The sequence below is a fragment of the Arachis stenosperma genome, chromosome 1 (assembly GCF_014773155.1).
Source record: "Arachis stenosperma cultivar V10309 chromosome 1, arast.V10309.gnm1.PFL2, whole genome shotgun sequence".
In the NCBI taxonomy this organism is placed as follows: domain Eukaryota; kingdom Viridiplantae; phylum Streptophyta; class Magnoliopsida; order Fabales; family Fabaceae; genus Arachis; species Arachis stenosperma.
The window spans coordinates 42,838,366-42,861,101 of NC_080377.1; the positions used below are offsets into that span (position 1 = coordinate 42,838,366).

Below are 22,736 nucleotides of genomic sequence, written 5' to 3' on the forward strand. Positions count from 1 at the left end.
GTTGTATACCAGAAAATACTTTTAAGATGGCCTCTCTCATGACGTGGTCCTCGTCTATCACAACACCTTCGAGTAGTTTGCCTGACATGATTTTCAAAAAATTTTTCAGTGTCCACTTGAAAGTTTTGAACTTTTCATCCCAAAGCAAGGTGCATCCAAAGATAGTTGTTTGGCCATGGTGGTTGGCCCTTGAAAATATGAGTAAAAGCTTATTGTAGACATCTTTTTGTAAGTGATGTCAAAAGGCAGTACATCGCCAAAGTATTTGTAATCAGCAACTCTTGTTCTATCTGCCCATACCAAATTATCTAACTTGCCATATTTTAAGGTGAACTTTTCTAAAAATAACGAGTCACTGTCTGCCTTGGACAATAGATAGGCCAACGTAGTAAATACATCACCATATTTCATTTTGTTACGCCCAGTCTTACTAATGTGGTTATGTAGGTCTTTGCTGGTAAAATTCACTTTATCATATCCACACTTTTGGAAAACCATAATAACATATTATGTGGCAGGTTTTAACACCACATACTCGCAAGCCATCTGCTTGTATTTTATCAACATCATTAAGCCTACGATTCATAGCAATAAGATGTCTGTACTTAGGTGAACACAATAGATGATTGTGTTCACTCTTAAAGACACCGACTTTTTACTTACCTGACCTATAGTAACGAATGAAATAAATTCTAGTCTTGCAATTGACATAAGTAATTTTCCTATGCTCCCTTTGTCGATTGTCTTTTTTAAAGTTTTTTCAATGTCTTTCTCCTGCTTTATTACAAATCAATTGTTTTGTATTAATGTTGCCATTAGCATTTACCTTCTTTAAGTCTTTTTGAGACACAAATTCATTACACTTGGCATATTGGGCATAAAACTCACAAACTTAAGATTTCGTATCAAACATCAATCGCCATATGTCTTTGATGGTCAAATCAGTTAGCAACTTTTTAAAACTATCAATATTAATTGTATCTGCCTCTACCTTATCTACTGTTACATCTATTATATTATCACTTTCATCGGAACTGCACTCATACTTAAAACTTAAATTCTCAGAGTGATCACCATCTTTATACGACTCTTTACCATCATCCTCCATGACTGAACTTACAATTTTAACATGTAAGCTACGAAATAAATCCTAGAAGAATGGAATAAATAAAATGATCTCAGTTTTTTATGACTAAAATTATTAGTCAACCAAATTCTATGAAAGCTAAGAGTTATTAGTGCATAAGAATGTTATTATTATGACAACCAAGAATTATGGAAAAAATTCTCTAACTTATTAGTTTTCTATGTTCTTTCTTTTAAAAACAAGAATATGACACATTCAGATAAAAATGATCTAAAGTTAGGAGCATCATCTTTATCTATAAAAATGATATATATGCCTAATAAAAAAATAATTAATAGTTTACTCTCATATTTTTTAATATATCATACTATATATAAATGTGCAATCTTAATGTACATAATACTAACTTACTGATAAGAAAGATAGCGTATCACTATCACACTTAAAACGAAATAATCAAAAATAATAAAGTATAAATCTTACACTTGAGATGAACATTAAAAAAGAAAAAAATAGCATACAATTAAAAAAAATTAATTTTAACCAATTCAAATTGTCAGCTAAATCACAGACATCAATTAATTACTAAATACTTTAATTTGAGAATTTCATAAAATTTGACCTTTACTTAGTCATCCAATTCTACATACATATGCTTTTCAAAAAGTTATCCACACACTCCTGCACATATTTCAGCCAAAATAAAAATTTGTAATTTCTTAGCTTCTTTTTAATTGCTAAATAGTTATATTTAATTTGCTTTCACTTTAGTGTTTTCATATAAGTAAATTTAGTCCTTAACAAAATGCTTGCTCTAAACAAATTCGTAAGGACAAAGAATATGTATAAAACTCTTTAGCACATCCATTTATACTTTACTTTATTCAATCATCCAAATTAGAGGTGGTTAAAATTGCATATATAAAATAATTCAAATCGGTGCATATAAACCAGAATTCAAAAGAGTGTCCTGTAATTATTTTCTTGCATTACTATTTGTTACGGTGGGTAACCGGGGATTAATAGGCTGGACCGTATTTAGCTGGCCCAATCGTTTGCGGATGGTAATCTCCGAGCAGGTTTGCACGCTGGAGCCTCCTTCCGACTTGTGTACGTGAGTGAATAGGGGGTGGTACCTGCAAAGACACTCCGATGCCTAAGTTAGCAAGGATGTGAGCAAGTTTTGAATGTATTAGCTTAGAGATACCTGAGGGGTGTCAGTGTATTTATAGTGTGAGCCAATTAACCACCGTTGGAGTAGTGCCATATTTTTAGGGTGTTAACCGTCCCATTATCTTAGGGAGGTTAAGATATGGCTTGATGAAGTGGTTAGAGAGATTTTAGGGGCAGTTACTCATTTGAATGAGTGTTTATCTGCCGGCTATGCTCCGTCCCGACTTCTTTAGAGCAAGTCGTGGTCAAGACCGACTTCTTAGTACGAAGGTTGGTGCTCAGCAAGGCTTAATCCTCTGGACTAGGCCTTTCGTTTGGACCTGGGCCTTCATTATTGGGCCAGGGTATGAACAGTACCCCTACTTGAGCCCAAGATCTTTTTTAAGGCTTGGGTTCGAGTATTTTACTCGGGTTCGTAGCCGACTTTTTTGGAGGAGACGTGGGTTTTTAAACCGACGTGATTTTCGCGACTTTTTGTTTCTGACAGTTACGTCTATTCAAGCGTCGTGTCCGTTAGGGGTGTGCCTAGGGATTAATGGCTTTGGTAACGGTGCATTCTTTATTAATGACTGCCCCGTTTTTACCATTATGCCCCTAGAGTATTTATAAATACTTTTTCCTCTCTTTCATTATCTTCTTTCTGTGATTTTTCTAATTCCTTCCTCGTTCATTCTTCATTCGTTCGTGCTGCGTTCTTGGAGACTTCTGCTTCTTCCAACCTTCATTTTCAGAGAGAGGTTAGTTTCTTTTTCTCTTTCGTATCTTTCGTATGCCTTTACTTTGTAGATAAGTAGGTTTGTAGATTTTTGCTTGGTTCCTTTTTCTCCCCTCTAGAGACCTTTGTTTTTGATTTTTTCTTTTCTTTTTTCCTTTGTAGGTTTCCTCATCTTCTTTTAGGGAAAGAAAATGGCCTCCGTAGATTGGGTTGATGTTACTGTCCTAGGGGAGGAGCCGTTGGTTGATGTTGAATTTATTACTCATCTTCGCACTCACCACCGGCTCTGTACCTCGGATGAGGATGAGCCTAAGTATGAATTGCTTATCCCAAGTTCAGAGGACCGAGTTTGTTATGGGAGGGCCAACGAAACGGCCCCTCATTTCTTCTTTATGTATGAGTGCATGATCACCCGTCTGGGTGTTTTTCTACCTTTTTCAGATTTTGAGATGTTTGTTTTGCAGCACTGTCGGGTTGCCCCTACCCAGCTTCACCCCAACTCTTGGGGTTTTTTGAAAATTTATCAATTTATTAGCCATGCTCTAGAGTTCCCGACCTCTCTGAAAATCTTTTTCCATCTTTTCCATATGACCAAGCCCTTCAGTGGGCTAAACAATAAACAACAATGGGTTTTCTTCCGAGCCATACAAGGTCGGAGAATTTTTACCCTTTTTGACGAATCCTTCCACGACTTTAAAAATTACTTTTTCAAAGTGCAAGCTGTAGAGGGTCACCACCCCTTTTTCCTGGATGATGATTCTTCTCCTCGCTTCCCTTTATACTGGCTGGAGGCCTCTCCTTGTGAGAAATATGGTCTGGATGACCTGGACGAAGTAGAGACCGCCATTGTGGGGTTCTTCCGAGAAGTGTGGGGGAGGGCCCCATATTTGGACACTAAAAAATTTCTCCAAGGGTCTCCGACCTTTATCCAAGCACAGCTAGGTAGCTTTCATTTGTTTGTTAGATTCCTGACTTGTTAACTGATCTTTTCGACTTGTTTAATTCCTTAGCTATTATTTTCTTTTTCAGAAATGGCGAAGACGAATGCTCAGGAATCTTACCAGAGAGTCCAGGAGGCCAAAGCCAAGTCTCGCGCCAGGACTGGTGGTGCCAGGGTTATCTCTCCTCCTCCTCCTCCTCGGAACGTTGGGACTCTTTCCAAGCCCATTGTGATTTCTTCTTCAGCTCCCTCTTAGCTGCCCCCCGTCGTCCGACCCTCCCCTAATCCAAAGAAGCGCAAGACCTTAGAGTCTGGCTCTTCTGGTGAGGTTAAGGCGGATGCTCTTGCGTTCGTCCGAAAGAACATCTATCCCCATGCTCGTATAAGCATGGATGATATGTCCGTTCGGAGCCACCTTACTACTATGATTGAGTAGAGTCTCAAGGCGGCGGGGGTTTGTGGTAAACTCTTGGATATTTTTGAGAAGGCTCCTCTCAGCTCTTTAGGGATGACCTCGAGGGTCGAGGAGCTGGAAGGAAGGCTTCGTTCATACCAAGAGCATGAGGGAGAGTTGAAGAAGGAAGTCGCCAAGCTGAAGGAGGAGAGAGATGCCCTCCGGGAGAAAGGGAAGGTTTTGCAGGCCCAATGCAACATGGAGATGGATTTGAGGAAAACAGCGCAGGCCAGCTATCAAAGTTTATTCAATGATCTTGTGTCTGTGAAGAATGATCTGCTGAATTCTCGGAAGGCATATGATGAGTTGGAGGACTCTATTGCTGATGGCGCCGAGGAGTCTTGGAGGATCTTCCTGGAGCAAGTCAGAGTTATTGCTCCCGACTTGGATCTTTCTCCTTTACATCCTGACAAAGTTGTTATTGATGGGGCCATAGTTGATCCTCCTGTCCCTGTGATCGTTTCTGAATCAGAGTTAAAGACTCGAGGGCAGAGGATCATTGAGTTTCCTCCTCATGGAAAGGATGCTCCGAGTTCTTCAGTAGTTCCTCCTATTTCCTCTTCATCTCCCATGGATGCCTCTGGTGGCGCTCCTCCTGACTCCGGTGGTGGTGATCCGTCTACTCTTCTTCCTAAAAAATGATTTGTGGCTATTTGGGGGCCCGGCCTGTGGGTCCCCCATTTTTAAACTCTTTTATTTATTTTTGGTTAGTGGTATTTGTTGAACAATTTCCTTTGGCCCTTCAAGGCCGTAAACAAAATATTAAAAAATACCCTTTTTAATAAGGGTTTTTAAATTAATAAATACCCTTTTTTAGATAAGGGTTTAAGTTACCTTATGCGTGTATGCTTTTTTGATTTTTCGAAGTCCCCTTGATCTTTTTCTGAAAACCTTTCCCTTTTGGCTTGTTTATTTTTCTGAGCCTTTTGTTTAAGGACTTTAAGACAGCCTTTAAACTTTTTCCTAGGTTTTTCAATCTCTTTTTTATCATTCCTTATACTCAACTTTGCTTTAGTGAGTTCTTATGACTTAGGTTATTTTTGCGATGCATTTTTCTTCTACTCGGTTCTTCACTCCGATTTACGGGTCGAAGTATTTCCGAGCTTTTCTACTCGGGTTCTCATTTCGACTTATGAGTCGGATTGTTCCCGAGTTTTTTACGATCAACTTATATAACCTCTTTACGCCGACTTGTACCTCGTCGTTTTATCCTGACGACTGGTGGACGAAATTGTGATCACTAATATTGGCTCTTTGGTATGTACACAAAAACTATTGTGGCTCTGGTTGAATTCACAACTCCGTTCAACTAACCAGCAAGTGTACTGGTTCGTCCAAGTAATAAACCTTACGTGAGTAAGGGTCGATCCCACAGAGATTGTTGGTATGAAGCAAGCTATGGTCACCTTGCAAATCTCAGTTAGGCAGATTAAAAATTATTTATGGGTTCGAAAATTAATAATAAAATAGAAATAGATGATATAGTAAAAAGGGATAGAATACTTATGTAGATTCATTGGTAGGAATTTCAGTTAAGTATATGAAGATGCTGTATGGCCCAAGGATGCCTGCTCTCCTATTGCTTCAACTCAGTCCTTCTTACTCCTTTCCATGGCAAGCTGTGTATAGGGGTTCACCATCAACGGTGGCTACTTTCAATCCTCTCGAGAAAATGGTCCTCTGCGGCTGTCACTCGCATGGCTAATCGTCTGGAGGCATCACCCATGGTTGATAGCTACATCCCATCCTCGCAGTGAAAACTACGCTCACGCGCTCTGTCACAGCACGGCTAATCACTGGTTGGTTCCTGCGCCTACTGGAATAGAATCCCTTGATTCTTTTGCGTTTGTCATCACGCCCAGCACTTGCAAGTCTGAAGCATGTCACAATCATTCATTACCGGAATCCTACTCGGAATACCACAGACAAGGTTAGACTTTCCGGATTCCCAGGATCCTACTCGGAATACCACAGACAAGGTGAGACTTTCCGGATCCTCATAAATGCCGCCATCTATCTAGCTTATACCACGAAGATTCTGTTGGGGAATCTAAGAGATACACATTCAAGCTCTGTTGCATGTAGAACGGAAGTGGTTGTCAATCACGCGCGTTCATAAGTGAGAATGATGATGAGGGTTATCTAATCATCACATTCATCATGTTCTTGGGTGCGAATGAATATCTTGGAATAAGAATAAGAGAGATTTGAATAAAAGAAAATAGAACTTCATTAATACTTGAGGTACAGCAGAGCTCCACACCCTTAATCTATGGTGTGCAGAAACTCCACCGTTGAAAATACATAAGTAAAAGGTTCAGGCATGGCCGAATGGCCAGCCCCCTAAAACGTGATCAATAGCCTCTTAGGATGAAGAATAAAACAAAACTGAGACCAAAGATGTAACGTGGTCAAAAGACAACTAATACAATAGTTAAATGTTCTATTTATAATAAACTAGCTCCTAGGGTTTACATGAGTAAGTAATTGATGCATAAATCCACTTCCGGGGCCCACTTGGTGTATGCTTGGGCTGAGCTTGATCAATCCACGAGCTGAGGCTTCTCTTGGAGTTGAACTCCGAGTTATGACGTGTTTTGGGCGTTCAACTCCGGATCATGACGTTTTTCTGGCGTTTAACTCCAGACAACAGCATGTACTTGGCGTTCAACGCCAAGTTACGTCGTCAATTTCCGAATAAAGTATGGACTATTATATATTGCTGGAAAGCTCTGGATGTCTACTTTCCAACGCCGTTGAGAGCGCGCCATTTGGAGTTCTGTAGCTCCAGAAAATCCATTTCGAGTGCAGGGAGGTCAGAATCCAACAGCATCAGCAGTCCTTTTGTCAGCCTTTTTCAGAGTTTTGCTCAAGTCCCTCAATTTCAGCCAGAAATAACCTGAAATCACAGAAAAACACACAAACTCATAGTAAAGTCCAGAAATGTGAATTTAACATAAAAACTAATAAAAACATCCCTAAAAGTAGCTTGAACTTTACTAAAAACTACCTAAAAACAATGCCAAAAAGCGTATAAATTATCCGCTCATCAACGACCATATAGATCGGTTCATGGGATTTTCACGTTTTGTCGAGCTTAAGTCAGCGCGTTTCGTAGAAAGACTTAAAAAATAAAAAGGAGTTTATAAGAGATAAATGGAAAAAGATCTTTTATTGATTGGGGAGGTACCTTCTTGCTACTAAGGGTTTTTAATAGCCTATTTTCCCTTAGCCTCTACTATGATGCCTCGTTAAAAACCCTTCTCCAGAAAAAACCCTTTGATTTTGGGAAAAAATCATGAAGTTGGGAAAAGAGTACATTAGGGAGTAGAGTTCGCTTTTAACTGTAATACCTTTTCAGATTACAAGCATGCCACGACCTTGGGAACTCAGTGCCGTTCAGGTCGGTTACTTTATAATAACCTTTTCCTAAGACTTTATTGACTTTGTATGGTCCCTTCCAGTTAACAGCAAGTTTTCCTTCTCCTGATTTGTTGACTCCAATGTCGTTTCTGATTAAGACCAAGTCATTCGGAGCAAATGTTCTTCGAATGACTTTTTTGTTGTACCTTGTAGTCATCCTTTGCTTCAACGCTGCTTCTCTTATCTGGGCATCTTCTCGGACTTCGGGGAGCAAATCGAGTTCCTCTTTGTGCCCCTGTATGTTTCCGATCTCGTCATGGAGAATTACCCTTGGGCTTTGTTCATTGATTTCTATTGGTATCATTGCCTCTACACCATAGACTAGTCGGAAGGGTGTTTCTCCAGTGGCGGATTGGGGTGTTGTCCTGTAAGCCCATAGCACATGGGGGAGCTCTTCAGCTCAAGCTCCTTTTGCTTCTTGTAATCTTTTCTTCAGCCCGGCCAGTATGACTTTGTTGGCTGCCTCGGCTTGCCCATTGGCTTGCAGGTGCTCTACCGAGGTGAACTGGTATTTGATTCTCATACTGGCTACTAAGCTTCTGAAGGTAGAGTCGGTGAATTGGGTTCCATTATCTGTAGTGATGGAATAAGGTATCCCATATCTTGTGATGATGTTTTTGTAGAGGAACTTCCGACTTCTTTGAGCGGTGATGGTGGCCAATGGTTCTGCTTCTATCCACTTTGTGAAGTAATCTATTCCCACGATCAGGTATTTGACTTGTCCTGGCGCTTGGGGAAAAGGACCTAACAAATCCATTCCCCATTTTGCAAAGGGCCATGGAGAAGTGATACTGATGAGTTCTTCTGGTGGAGCCACGTGGAAATTTGCATGCATCTGACATGGTTGACACTTTTTCACAAATTTTGTGGCATCTTTCTGCAAGGTCGGCCAGTAGAATCCAGCTCGGATTACTTTCCTGGCTAGTGACCTTGCTCCGAGATGGTTTCCGCAGATCCCACTATGTACTTCCTCTAATACCTCGGCAGTTCTTAAAGTCGGTACACACTTTAATAGTGGTGTTGATATCCCCCTTCTGTAGAGAATATTTCTCACCAAGGTGTAGTGTTGTGCTTCCCTTCGGATCTTTTTAGCCTCTTTCTCCTCTTTAGGGAGGATGTCGAATTTCATGTATTCGACCAAGGGGTTCATCCATCCGAGGTTTAAACCGACTACCTCAAGGATTTCTTGTTTGTCTTCTATTTTTACCACTGAGGGTTCTTGGAGGGTTTCTTGGATCAGGCTTCTGTTGTTTCCTCCTGGCTTGGTACTTGCTAGCTTGGATAGGGCGTCCGCTCTGCTGTTTAGATCCCGAGTTATGTGTTTAACCTCGGTTTCTGCAAAGCGCCCAAGAAGCTCCAGAGTTTTCTCCAAGTACCTCTTCATATTTGGGTCCTTTGCCTGATACTCTCCGCTTATTTGGGAGGTCACCACTTGTGAGTCGCTGTATATCATCACTTTTGTAGCACCGACTTCTTCTGCCAGCTTCAATCCAGCAATCAAGGCTTCATATTCTGCCTGATTATTTGAGGCTGGGAATTCAAATTTTAGGGAAACCTCTATCTGGGTTCCTCTTTCATCTACCAATATTATGCCTGCATCGCTTCTTGTTTTGTTGGAGGATCCATCTACATAGAGTTCCCATGTAGTTGGTTTTTCCTCCTGATCTCCTGCGTATTCTGCAACGAAGTCGGCGAGGCATTGAGCTTTGATCGTCGTCCGAGTTTCATATCTTAAGTCGAACTCGGAGAGCTCTATTGCCCATTGAACCATTCTCCCTGCAACATCCGTCTTTTGGAGGATTTGCTTCATGGGTTGGTTCGTACGGACTCTTATTGTGTGCGCCTGAAAGTAAGGTCGTAGCCTTCGTGAGGCTATTACTAAGGAGTAGGCAAACTTCTCTAGTTTGTGGTATCTTAGCTCGGGGCCTTGTAGAACTTTACTAATGAAATAAACTGGATGTTGTCCGACCTCGTCTTCTCTTATCAGGGCTGATGAGACAGCCTTGTCCGCTACGGACAAGTACAGGACGAGGTCTTTTCCAGATACTGGTCGGGTCAGAATAGGAGGTTGGCTTAAAAACTTTTTGAACTCCTGGAACGCCTCCTCGCATTCAGGAGTCCATTCGAACTGGCATCCCTTTCTTAATAAGGAGAATAGTGGAAGGGATTTCAGTGCCGATCCTGCCAAAAATCTGGAGAGGGCTGCAAATCGGCCATTTAGCTGCTGGACTTCTCTCAAACAAGTCGGACTTTTCATTTCTAGGATGGCTCTACACTTATCGGGATTGGCTTCAATCCCTCTTTGTGTTAGCATAAACCCTAGAAATTTCCCTGCCTCCACCGCGAAGGCGCACTTTGCGGGATTTAGTCTCATCCCGTGCAGCCTTATGGTGTCAAAGACTTGAGAGAGGTCTGACAAGAGGTCGACTTCCTTCTTGGTCTTTACCAGCATATCGTCGACGTATACTTCCATTAGACTCCCCAGATGAGGGGAAAACACTTTGTTCATCAACCTTTGATATGTGGCTCCTGCATTCTTCAATCCGAATGGCATGACCACGTAGCAGAAATTAGCTCTGGGTGTGATGAATGATGTTTTCTCCTGGTCTGGCTCATACATTGGGATTTGATTATATCCCGAGTAGGCGTCCATAAATGATAAGTATTGATACCCCGAGCTGGAGTCCACTAAGGTGTCAATACTTGGTAATGGATAAGGGTCCTTGGGACATGCCTTATTTAAGTCGGTGTAGTCGACACACATTCTCCGTTTGCCATTCTGTTTTTTGACTAGTACTACATTGGCTAGCCATGTTGGGTACTTGACTTCTCTGATGAAGCCAGCTTCCAGGAGCGCCTGCACTTGTTCTTCTACTATTAGGGCTCGTTCTGGGCCGAGCTTGCGTCTTCTTTGTTGTACCGGTCGGGATCCCGGATAAACCGAGAGCTTGTGGGACATGAGCTCGGGGTCTATCCCAGGCATGTCAGAGGCTTTCCAGGCGAAGAGGTCGGAGTTATCTCTTAGGAGCTTAGTCAGTTCTTGTTTTAGGGTCTCCCCTAGATTGGCTCCTATGTGAGTATTCTTCCCTTCCTCTTTACCGACCTGTATCTCCTCGGTTTTTCCTCCCGGTTGTGGTCGCAGCTCTTCTCTGGCCCTTGCACCACCGAGCTCTATTGTGTGAACTTCTCTGCCCTTTCCTCTCAGATTTAGGCTTTCATTGTAGCATTTTCTCGCCAATTTTTGGTCTTCCCTTACCGTTGCTATTCTCGCTGAGGTCGGGAATTTCATGCAGAGGTGGGGAGTGGATACCACTGCTTCGAGTCGATTAAGGGTAGCTCTGCCGATTAAAGCATTATATGCTGACCTGACATCAATGACTATGAAGTCTATACTCAGAGTCTTAGATTTTTCCCCTTTTCCAAAAGTAGTGTGGAGGGGCAAAAATCCCAGTGGTTTTATTGGCGTGTCCCCTAGTCCGTATAGGGTGTCGGGGTAGGCTCTTAATTCTTTCTCATCCAACCCTAGCTTGTCAAAAGCGGGCTTAAAAAGGATGTCCGCTGAGCTTCCTTGGTCTACTAGGGTTCTGTGGAGATGGGCATTTGCTAGGATCATAGTTATTACTACTGGATCATCGTGTCCAGGAGTTATTCCTTGCCCATCTTCTTTAGTGAATGAGATGGTGGGGAGATCGGATGACTCTTTTCCGACCTGATAGACTCTGTTGAGGTGCCTTTTGCGAGAGGATTTTGTGAGTCCCCCTCCCGCGAACCCCCCTGAGATCATATGGATATGTCTCTCAGGAGTCGACGGTGGTGGGTCTCTTCTGTAGATATCATCTCGCTTCCTCTTCCCATGACCGTCCGACCTTTCTATGAGATATCTGTCAAGCCGACCTTCTCTAGCCAACTTTTCTATCACATTTTTAAGGTCGTAACAATCGTTCGTGGAGTGACCATATATTTTATGGTACTCACAGTAATCGCTGCGGCTCCCCCTTTTTTATTTTTAATGGGTCTAGGGGGTGGCAGTCTTTCAGTGTTACAAATCTCTCTGTACACATCCACTATAGAAACTTTCAGGGGAGTATAAGAGTGATATTTTCTTGGTCTCTCGAGACCGAGTTCTTTCTTCTTCTTGGGCTCCCTCTCCCTCTCTTTTGTTGAGGGAGGGTGCCCAGGTCGCCAACTTAGGTCTCTCAACTTAGCGTTTTCCTCCATATTGATGTACTTTTCAGCTCTTTCCTGTACATCACTCAAGGAGATGGGGTATCTTTTGGATATGGACTGCGAGAAGGGACCTTCTCTAAGCCCATTGACTAACCCCATTATTACTGCCTCGGTGGGCAGGTCTTGAATCTCCAAACATGCTTTGTTGAACCTTTCCATATAGGCTCGTAAAGATTCTCCGACTTCCTGTTTTATTCCCAGGAGGCTCGGTGCATGTTTCACTTTGTCTTTCTGGATAGAGAACCTCATCAAAAACTTCCTTGAGAGGTCTTCAAAGCTGGTAACCGACCTCGGGGGGAGGCTATCGAACCACTTCATCGGTGCTTTCGATAGAGTGGTCGGGAAGGCTTTGCATCGCGTAGCATCGGAAGCATCAGCTAGGTACATCCGACTTTTGAAGTTGCTCAGGTGATGCTTTGGATCCGTGGTTCCGTCATAGAGGTCCATATCAGAGCTCTTGAAGTTCCTCGGAACTTTAGCCCTCATTATGTCCTCGCTGAAAGGATCCTCCCCACCTAAGGGTGGCTCTTCTTGTTCATCACGGGAGTTGCGACCTTTGAGGGAGGATTCTAACTTTAAGAGTTTTCTTTCTAACTCTTTTCGTCGTTCCATCTCCTCTTTTAGGTTCTTTTCAGTTTCCTTTTGACGCTCCCGTTCTTGTTCTAACTGTTCCAGGCGACTGTGGACTAATCCCATGAGTTCGGTTACATGAGATGGTCCCTCTTTTTCTGATTCGCGCCCTTCTGAGGAGTTTACCTTCGGGTTTTTACTCCGGAGGTACCTTCCCTGTGTTGATTATTAATTTCTTGGTGGAGGGTGAAGTCCGCATCGTTATTGCCTGTGTCCAGATTCTCTTGCTAAGAGTCTGTCTCCATATGGCCCTCTTCGTGGGATCTGTCCGCCATCGGTGGCTGATCTCTCGGGTCCCCGGCAACGGCGCCAATGTTACGGTGGGTAACCGGAGATTAATAGGCTGGACCGTATTTGGCTGGCCCAATCGTTTGCGGATGGTAATCTCCGAGCAGGTTTGCACGCTGGAGCCTCCTTCCGACTTGTGTACGTGAGTGAATAGGGGGGTGGTACCTGCAAAGACACTCCGATGCCTAAGTTAGCAAGGATGTGAGCAAGTTTTGAATGTATTAGCTTAGAGATACCTGAGGGGTGTCAGTGTATTTATAGTGTGAGCCAATTAACCACCGTTGGAGTAGTGCCATATTTTTAGGGTGTTAACCGTCCCATTATCTTAGGGAGGTTAAGATATGGCTTGATGAAGTGGTTATAGAGATTTTAGGGGCAGTTACTCATTTGAATGAGTGTTTATCTGCCGGCTATGCTCCGTCCCGACTTCTTTAGAGCAAGTCGTGGTCAAGACCGACTTCTTAGTACGAAGGTCGGTGCTCAGCAAGGTTTAATCATCTGGACTAGGCCTTTCGTTTGGACCTGGACCTTCATTATTGGACCAGGGTATGAACACTATTATTATCACCAAATTATATATTTCTCTATAACAAAACTTTTAAAGTAGTAGACGTAATATTCAAACACTTACAAAAACTATTTTGGACAAATCTTGATAATAAACAAAAACACCTCAAATAGACATATGTTTCATACGCATATAAAACTATTTCACTATGTTAACAAGAGCATGTTTTGGATTGAAAAACATAAAATGATAAAAAAAAAAAATTTGATAGTATTGGCCACATTTAAGTCACTGTAATTTTTTAAATGCTAATTTATTCTTAGATTTTTTAATAAATTTAACCATTCATTACACACTAGAAGTATTATAATTATAGTGAGTTTAGATCAATGTAAAAAATTAAGGTCATTAACAAAAATCATTACCAAACAATTCAATAAAGTGGATCAATTAAAATATCATATGAGAGAGAGAGATCTTTTTCTAAATCCGATTTTGAGGTTGTAACTAGACCTGATGACACAATTGTCGCATGCCCCTTAGAATAATCTGAAATTTTGTGAAGAATTATATACATACAAGGCCATTGAAAATTTAAATGAGAGAGAAAGAGAGAAAGATTTTAAATTTCAGAGCTTTTTTGTCAAAGATAATACAAATAAAGTTTCAGAGAACAAAAAAAGAGCATAATAGAGACGAGACAAAAAAAACTTTAGAAAAAAAAAGTAGAGTGGAAATGAAACAAAAAACAAAGAAGAGAGAGGGGATGAAAACACTAAATTTTAGAAAAAAATAAATAATTTTGTTATTTTTTAATTTTTTATACATATTTTTGTTTTATTTTTAAAATTATTTTAAATTTAAAAAAGATAAAACTATAAATTAAATTTTAAATTTTGACTAGATTAAAAGAATAAGAATAATTTTATTTAAATATTTTTTATAAAACTAAAAAATTTGAATATTTTTTTATAATATTAAAGTATAAAAATATTTTAATAAAATATTTATTAACTGTAAAAAATATAATTCACATACCATATTTTAATTTATTCACGTTTTTTGTCATACTTATAGAATTATCATCTTACCGAAAGAAACACCTTAGTTAAAATAAAAACTCGAGTTGCCTTTTTAACGAAGTATCGGCCATGGCGGCTTTTAGGCAAACAGAGGAGTCTCTGATTTTAGCCTTTTTGTGAATTGCGAGCAACGCACCTCACATTCCCTTCACCAAATTGCACCTTCAATTCTTCCTCAATTTTCAAGCTTTACCCTTCTTCCATCACGCTAATCCAACCCTCTTCTCATTATGTAAGTTTCTTTTTTCTTTCTTTCGCCATTGCTATTGCGTCTTTTCCATTGTTTTCCCCCCTTCTTCTTATTAGGGGTTTTGCTAGGGCTTCTTCATGCGGTCTACCTTCATATCTTCATTGTAAGCGGCATTTACATTTAAATCTGTGCTATTAAGAAAATTCGAGCTTCACCTGCATTTTGTTAAGTAGCAACCACCATAATTTAGGTAACAATTTCAAGATCTCAAGCTTCTTCTTTTCGGGGTTATTTTTCAAGGTGGAAAGAAAAGAGTCTCTGTTCACCAACTCCGTATGAAAATGCTGAATTTTTCAGCTTCTTTTTGTTGTATACCATGTATCTGTAGATGAGGTTCTTTTAATTTTGTTGTTTTATCTCTTTGGGATGGATTTTTAGGCTTCTGTTGCAACACGAAGAAGATGAGATTGTGATCCTGAGTCTCATCGGGATATATGATATATAATTTGGAGAATTGGGGCAGAAGAAAAATACAAAGGTGGAAAACCATACACAATGCGTATGTTCCCTTTGAGCATGAGCTCAGAAAGGGTGCAGGACAACAATGAGAGGAGAAACACTATGGTGTATCTCAATGTATATGATCTCACGCCTGTGAACAATTACCTTTATGCCTTTGGTGTTGGAATCTATCACTCGGGTATCGAAGGTTTGTCTGCATAACCCCTTTTATGCTCTTAGATTACTGCCAAGTTTTAATTTTGAGCTTGTTTTGTTTCATCATATTGCGAGAATTAGCTAGGATGAATTATGAGACAATCAGATTTTGTATATGTTATAGAATTGCCAAGTGATATTATGTCATAGTGCTTTGTTGTTGGTCGAAGAATAGAGGAAAAGGAAAAGGAAAAAATTGAGGTGGTACTTGAATGCATATTGTCGGTATATATAATGTGAAATGAAGTGTCTGTTTTGTTTGGTAAGGAGATACGTGTGACTGTGTGAAAATTATTGTATTGTTAGAAGGTAGATTTTTCGTTGTTGTATGTTATGTTGCTCCTTGATCTGGCTTTCCCTATAAGACGTACCACTGGAGAATGGTGAATCATGATGAAAACAGTTAATGCTACTTGCAGTGGTTGGTAATTTTTTTTTTTAGGCTAGTAGGTCCTGGGAACTTATGATTCTTTAAAATTTTATTAGACGTAATTTAAGTAATGTATTAAACTACGGAAGTTTGTGAATTAGGGTGAGGAAGACAGTTACCTATAGACTTTTCAGTGATCTCAAATGTACAGATTTGAGAATTTTAAATTTTATTCAAGGTGTTGCTTTTCATTGTTTCGAAATTGTGGTTAATAAATTTGTACCTGTTGGATCTAATCTAAGGTTTAATACACTAGAAGAAACTCTCCTCTCTTTACACTTGTTGTTCTTTGTAAAAATATTTCTTATAATGCTCTGTGTCCTCAACTTATTTTAACCAAATATCAGTATCTTCCTTCATCCTCTCACTTTGTGTCTTTACATAATCAATGAGTTGCAACTTCACAACGTTTTGGTATTATTGCCTCATATTTCATCTTAGTTTCTGTCACTTTAAGCCTTTTTATGTGAATCTAAACTCACTCAACTACTTGAATATATGGAGATCTTCATTTCTATTCTCCACAACTGACATTCTAGAATTCGCATCACTTCACTGTGATCTTATGATTGCTCATTGGTGTTGGTTTTGGCGCTTCCAAATTCTGAATTCAGTTGTTGCGATACAGAATAACCTCATCCAACTGATGTTAGGGGTTTCCATTTAGTATAGAGTTGTTTTCTGCATTTAGTGCATTTACTTCTTGTTACTATCTTGTTTCTAGTGGGTCATCATTGGCTTGTTGTTTGTCATTCCACAACAAGATAACATTTGATATAGTGGTAGTGTTTAAGATAACAAATGGAATTCCACTCCATATATCTCATATGACACTTCTTGGAATGTGTTCTTCATATTCTTAATCCAACAACTTCAAATATCGTTAAGTTATAACATCTAAATGAATAGTATAAATTATTGTACAGGGGGCTTTGATTTTTTTTTTCTTTAATATCCTCCTAAACCAACTTATAGCTTATTGTTTCGGTGAACAGTGCATGGCATGGAATATGGCTTTGGTGCACATGATTACTCAACAAGTGGCGTATTTGAGGTGGAACCTAGAAGCTGTCCTGGCTTCATTTTCAGAAGATCAGTGTTATTAGGTACCACTGACATGTCTCGGTCAGAATTTCGCACTTTCATTGAGCACTTATCTTCAAAGTATCATGGAGACACTTACCATCTGATTGCCAAGAATTGCAACCATTTTACGGACGAAGTTTGCCAACAACTAACTGGAAAGCCTATTCCCGCATGGGTAAATCGGCTGGCCCGTGTAGGTGAGAATTGCTTGCTAATACTGATTTCTTAGCAGGTGTAATTTGCCTTTCCATTATATGTATTATAAATTTTAGATTAAAATATACTTTTTTTGTTTCTGAAATTTTTTCAAAGTTTCAAAAGTATGCTTAATATTTATTTTGATTCAATTTTGTCCCTAATCTTTCAAATAAGTTTCAGTTCTACCCTGGACGTTAATTTTTTTACAATCAACATCTGGTCAATTATATTTATACCAATTTTGCCCCTAATAGCATCATCATCACCATCACTATCTCACCTTTAACCCAGCTCATCATCATCACCACCACAAACAACAATAACAACAATAGATTAAACACAGCTCAACAATAGATTTAACAAATATTCTAGAATCACTCTCACGCCAAATTGGGAACATCAATATGAAGAGGACATGGATCTGTTAAGGTTCGAACTAGCAAAGTTGGATGCAAAGCTGCGAAAGAGAAGATTGCAGCTGAAGCAAAGCCAGAGGACAATCTGCAATGAACAACGCAACATGATCTGCTGCAGGGGTCGAACTCTCACGCGGCGTACTTCTCAGTTTGTCACATAGTGACAGTGGCGGCGGTGAGAGGTGGGTGGGCAGTGGCAACAGGTGGTGGAGGTGGGATGGGGAGCTGTTGGAGATGGATAAGAGAGGGAGGATGAAACAGGACGAGGGTGGTGCAAGGTGAGGGAAGAGGGGGCAGAGATGGTGGTGGTAGGGGTGAGGGGAAGTGGAAGTGGTGAGTGTAAGGGGGTGACTGGGTCGGGTGAGGGTGGTGGCTGTGTGGTGGCATCAATGGGATGGGGTGGTGCGATGATGAAGATGATGACATGTAGAAGCATTAGGGGCAAAGTTGGTAAACTTTGATTGTGCATTAGCAACCCACATTACAATTGCACTTTGAATCTTTGATTTTGTGTATTTAATGATTGCATATTTGCATTCACTAGTGTTTAATATTATGTTTGAAGTTTCAGGTTCATTCTGCAATTGTCTTCTGCCAGAAAGCCTTCAGGTTGCTGCTGTTAGACATCTTCCCGAACATCTAGCATGTTCCGGTAAGATGTTGAGACAATCATATTTGATTTTTGCCAATTGTTGCTTAGTCTTGAGCATTTGTCTTTGAAACCAATAAAATGATGTGTTTCAAATTTGTCTGTGCATTGACCGTTGTACTTTCAGCTTCAGCCAATAGAATTTCTAGAAATCGCTAATTATGCCGAGTTTTTATAGTAGTCGGCAGTTGCCTACCAGGACATGGCGATTCTCTGAAATTTTTATTAGCCGACAGTGTAATATTCACAGCATTAAGACATTCACGTTGACATTATAAAAAGTAATATGATTGATAATATTCACAGCATTAAGACATGACAATAATGAAGTAATATGATTGATGATTCAAATTCACATTGTATCCTCTACAGATAATATTGATTGTTTGCTTATGAATTAATGCTAGATCTTGGAAAGCTTTTATTTCTAGATTTATGATGCGTTGGTTATGGAAAGCATGATTCTATATTTCGCAACATATTTGATGATGCTATTTGATGAAACCGTGCGGATAAGGATAAAAAATGTCTGTGACTGCAGATGATGAGAGATCAGACTCTGATTGGCTTTCAGGATCTAGTGATGATGATAATGACGACGACGATGATGATGAGCGTTCCAATCGCCAGCTGCTAAACTCGCCAAATGGTGATATCTCCTTGATACAGGAAGCACCCATGACTCTAGCTCGGGATGCCCTACGATAACCATTATTTGTTTCTTGTCTGATTATTGTTATTCTTTCTTCCATCACTTAGCTTGTACCACTTCAGATATCCCAAAAGAAGTGTTTTGTATTATAATCACGTTAGTCTGTCTGTTGTATATGTTAATGATGCCACGTTCCTTCAAAATGTGATGTAGATTCTATTGAACTACAAACAATTTATCAGATGTTCCAGTTAGGGCCTTGTAGGTTTGCCTTGTTTTTTCTTCTTAGCAGCCCTCCCTGCAGCATTTTGTCTTAGGAGAGGTCGTGCTTTCCTTAAATATTGGCAACGCAGCCTCCCCTTCTAGACACTTACACGCGTCACTTACCATTTCCCTAATTGGGGGCCTGTTTTTTATTTTTTATTTATTTGGTAATACACCCACACATCCAGTCACACAGTCACACAGTCACAGACGAAGGGTGGGAATTGAACCTTTTGGTGTGGCTACTATGAGGCAAACAGGTTTGCCATTCTTACACTTTCTCAGTGTGACTATCTCGGCCACACTGGGGCCTGGTTTATAGGCGCCACTTTCTAGCTTTCTTTTTTTTTGGACAAACTTATTTTTATCTATGAATGTTTAAAATATTGATAAATTTATTAAAAAAAAACAAAACTAATTTTATACCGGAATTCTCTTGACAAAACACTTCAAATCTAAAAAAAATCATTAAAAATTTTAAAATTACCTTCAAACCTATCTTTATCTAAGCTAAATCCAATTCTAACCATAACTCTAATCTTACTTCACTTCCAATTCACCATCACCACCACCACAACTGTCCACATTAAGCAAATATCCGGCACTAAAAGAGCTTTCTATTAGCTGGTTACCACCTTCCCCACCATTGCATTGGTATGATCGTTGGCTGTGATGTCGGTGCTCACTTGGCTAGAATTCAAGACATTCTGAGAAGGAAGCATTGCAGATATGGTCTCTCCCTGAACTGTAATTTCTTTGCATGGTCGGCCATATTTCACTTTATTGGAACACTTGGATATCAAGAAGCTTAATTATGTTGATTATGTAAAAATTAATTTAAGCGGAAGTATTAATTAGGATCTTAAAGAGTTGTGATTTTTATATCTAAATTAGTTGCTATAATGAGTTTTAATTATGATAGAGTTGAACTTTAAGATAGGTTTATTTCTCTTTCTCTTTTTTTTTTAGATGCTCATCATGTCAATTTTTTAAGATTTTCAGTAAAATAGAGGGTAATTTAAAAACTTTTAATATTTTTTAAATTTTGGGTAGTTTTGTGAAGGAAATCTTATTTTTTATGGATAGAATATTTGTTTTATTTTTTATTTTTTAGTGGATAGATTTATCAACATTATGTGAATAGAGTCGATAATTTATCTTTTTCTTTCCTATATAAAGGCTTTTCCGGTCTCACCCTCCCTTGAACTTTCTCATCCTATTTTTTTCTAGGATCTTTAGGTTCAATTTGGATAAACAACTTAATTAAGTTCCTTTTGAAAAAAGAGTTTAAATAATAAATACTTATATTAAAAGTAGCTTATAAATAGTCACATAAAAAAAAGTAGCTTATAAATAAATTATTTTGTGTTTAGTTTTTTAGTCTTAAAAATTCTTATTTTAAAAAAAATGATAAAAAAATTTTTATTATAAGAGAAGTCATTTTTCTTAACTTTTTTATAAAAACTTAAATACTTTTTTTAAAAATTACAATTTAATTTTAAAAATTACACCAAATATTAATGCTATAACTTTTCATAAGTTAAAAATTAAAAAAAAATTATGAACCTATCCAAACTAGTCCTTTCTCTATTTCTTTTAGGAATAGTGGTCCCTCAAACCAAAAGAACATCACACTATGACAACTGTGTTTTCTCTAAGACCATCTCTAATAGGAAATTTATCTCAATCTCTATTTGTGATTCATTTGTCATAAAAAATAACTCTCCATCAGCTTTTATGTTTATGAATAGTAAATAAAAATTCAAAATATTTTTTTCTTTTTCATTAGGAAGAATTAAATTTACTTAATTAATTAATTAATGTAATTAAAATTAATATAGATATTTTTTACAATAATATTATAATAATTTATAAATTAAAAATAATTTACTATTATAAAAATATAATTTTAAAAAATTAATAACTTCATAAATAATAATAATACACAATATTAATTCGAGCTTAAACTAATTTGCAACATTACTTAATATAAAGAAAAAGATAGTTAAACTTTATAGTTGACAATACGCATTATGAAATTGTCATATGTATTTAATTAAGCCCTCTTTTAGTTGTTGATGTTGCTTTCTATTTTAAAGTTGGGCATTTCTTTCGAGAGAAATTGATGATACGGTGCAAAGTCTTTCTCTCCCAATTATAATTGTGATAAGTCATTTTCGACATCGTCATATTCTAGGTCTTGAGCAAAATTTTTTACATAAGTGTCTCTTTTATCCTCAACAATCATATTATGTAATATAATACAAGTTCTCATATTTACAAGCTTCTTCTTTTTTAAAAGCGAGCTAGACCACGTATAATTGCAAAGTTTGCTTGCAATACTCCAAATGCTCGTTTCACATCTTTTCTTTGTCCTTCTTGGTATTGTACAAATAACTTGCGTTTCTCCCCTTGTGACTTTGATATTGATTTGACAAATGTGGCCTATTCAAGATAAATACTACTGTTAAATAGTATCACATAGTATAATTATCACCATTGATAGTGTAATTTACTTTTGGAGTACGATCATTTAAAATATCATCGAACACTGGTAAACGATCTAACACGTTGATATCGTTATTTGAATTAGAAACTCTAAAGGATGTATGCCATATTTAAAGGTTTGAAGATGCTACAACCTCAAGTACTATAGTTTCAACCCTACGATAACCACTCATATACATACGTTTTCACGCCTTTGGGAAATTTTTTCATTGCCAATACATGCGGTCGATGCTACCCAACATACCAAAAAAATCACGAGCCTCCGCCATTTGTAACAAGTGTTGTATATCATTTGAATTTAGTTTTCATAAGTATTCATCCTCGAATATTGAAATGACACCTTCAAAAAAAATTTTCAACCATTCAATTGTGATGCTCTTGCCTATGCGCACATAATCATCAACAGCATCAGCTGCTATACCATATGCTAACATCTCTATCGCAACAATGCATTTTTATAGTGGTGACAAACCTCTTCTTCCAATAGCATTGACCCTATGTTGGAAATATGGATAGGCATTTGAGAGGGCATCTACTATCCAAAAAAACACATGTTTTTTCATTCGAAATATTCATAAAAAAATGTCAGCACTATACTCCAGCTTATCTGTAAAGTAACCTTTTAAAAGGCGATCATATCTTTTTTCTCGATTTCTGTTGATCCATCTATGAGGAGTTAGGAAAGAACTTTTCTCGATATCTTCTTCTTCTAAATCATCAAACGAACACTCATCGATCCAATTATCTATGAGTATGTTATCTCGCCTTCTTTTTTTACTATACAAAGCTTCATTAAACATATTATCAAATTTTTTAGCCATTTCTTAAAATATAATATTTAGTATTTTTTGTGAGATGAGAAAATAGTTTTGAATGAAGTTTGTGATTGTAAATATTTGATAATTGATATTTATAAGTGTATCCGCAATAAATAGCTACTTTTGCAACGTCTATTTTATAACTGCTATTTTTTCTTGTCTAATTTTAAAACGGTTAGTTTTGTAATAGTTATTTCGTAAACAATAACGCATAATAATATTGACTAATTTTAAAAGTTACATCACAAATGAAAAAACATATTATATTACAAAATAGAATA

The 22,736-nt window shown here is 38.3% G+C and overlaps 1 protein-coding gene across 4 annotated transcripts; it reads left to right on the forward strand.

Annotated features, from left to right (window-relative positions):
- The first annotated feature begins 14,557 nt into the window (after positions 1–14,557).
- Positions 14,558–19,234, forward strand: LOC130979620 (deSI-like protein At4g17486). Of its 4 annotated transcripts, none has more exons than XM_057903130.1 (6): positions 14,558–14,759; positions 14,846–14,967; positions 15,156–15,426; positions 16,860–17,147; positions 18,130–18,216; positions 18,755–19,234. In XM_057903130.1, the coding sequence occupies exons 3-6, from the start codon at positions 15,273–15,275 to the stop codon at positions 18,919–18,921; spliced, it is 696 nt and encodes a 231-aa protein (XP_057759113.1). In that variant the 5' UTR covers positions 14,558–14,759; positions 14,846–14,967; positions 15,156–15,272; the 3' UTR covers positions 18,922–19,234. The 4 variants fall into 4 exon arrangements, with proteins under 4 accessions (XP_057759113.1, XP_057759321.1, XP_057759188.1 ...); XM_057903338.1 differs by having other exon boundaries at positions 18,136–18,216; XM_057903205.1 differs by lacking the exon at positions 14,846–14,967.
- Positions 19,235–22,736: the final 3,502 nt, after the last annotated feature.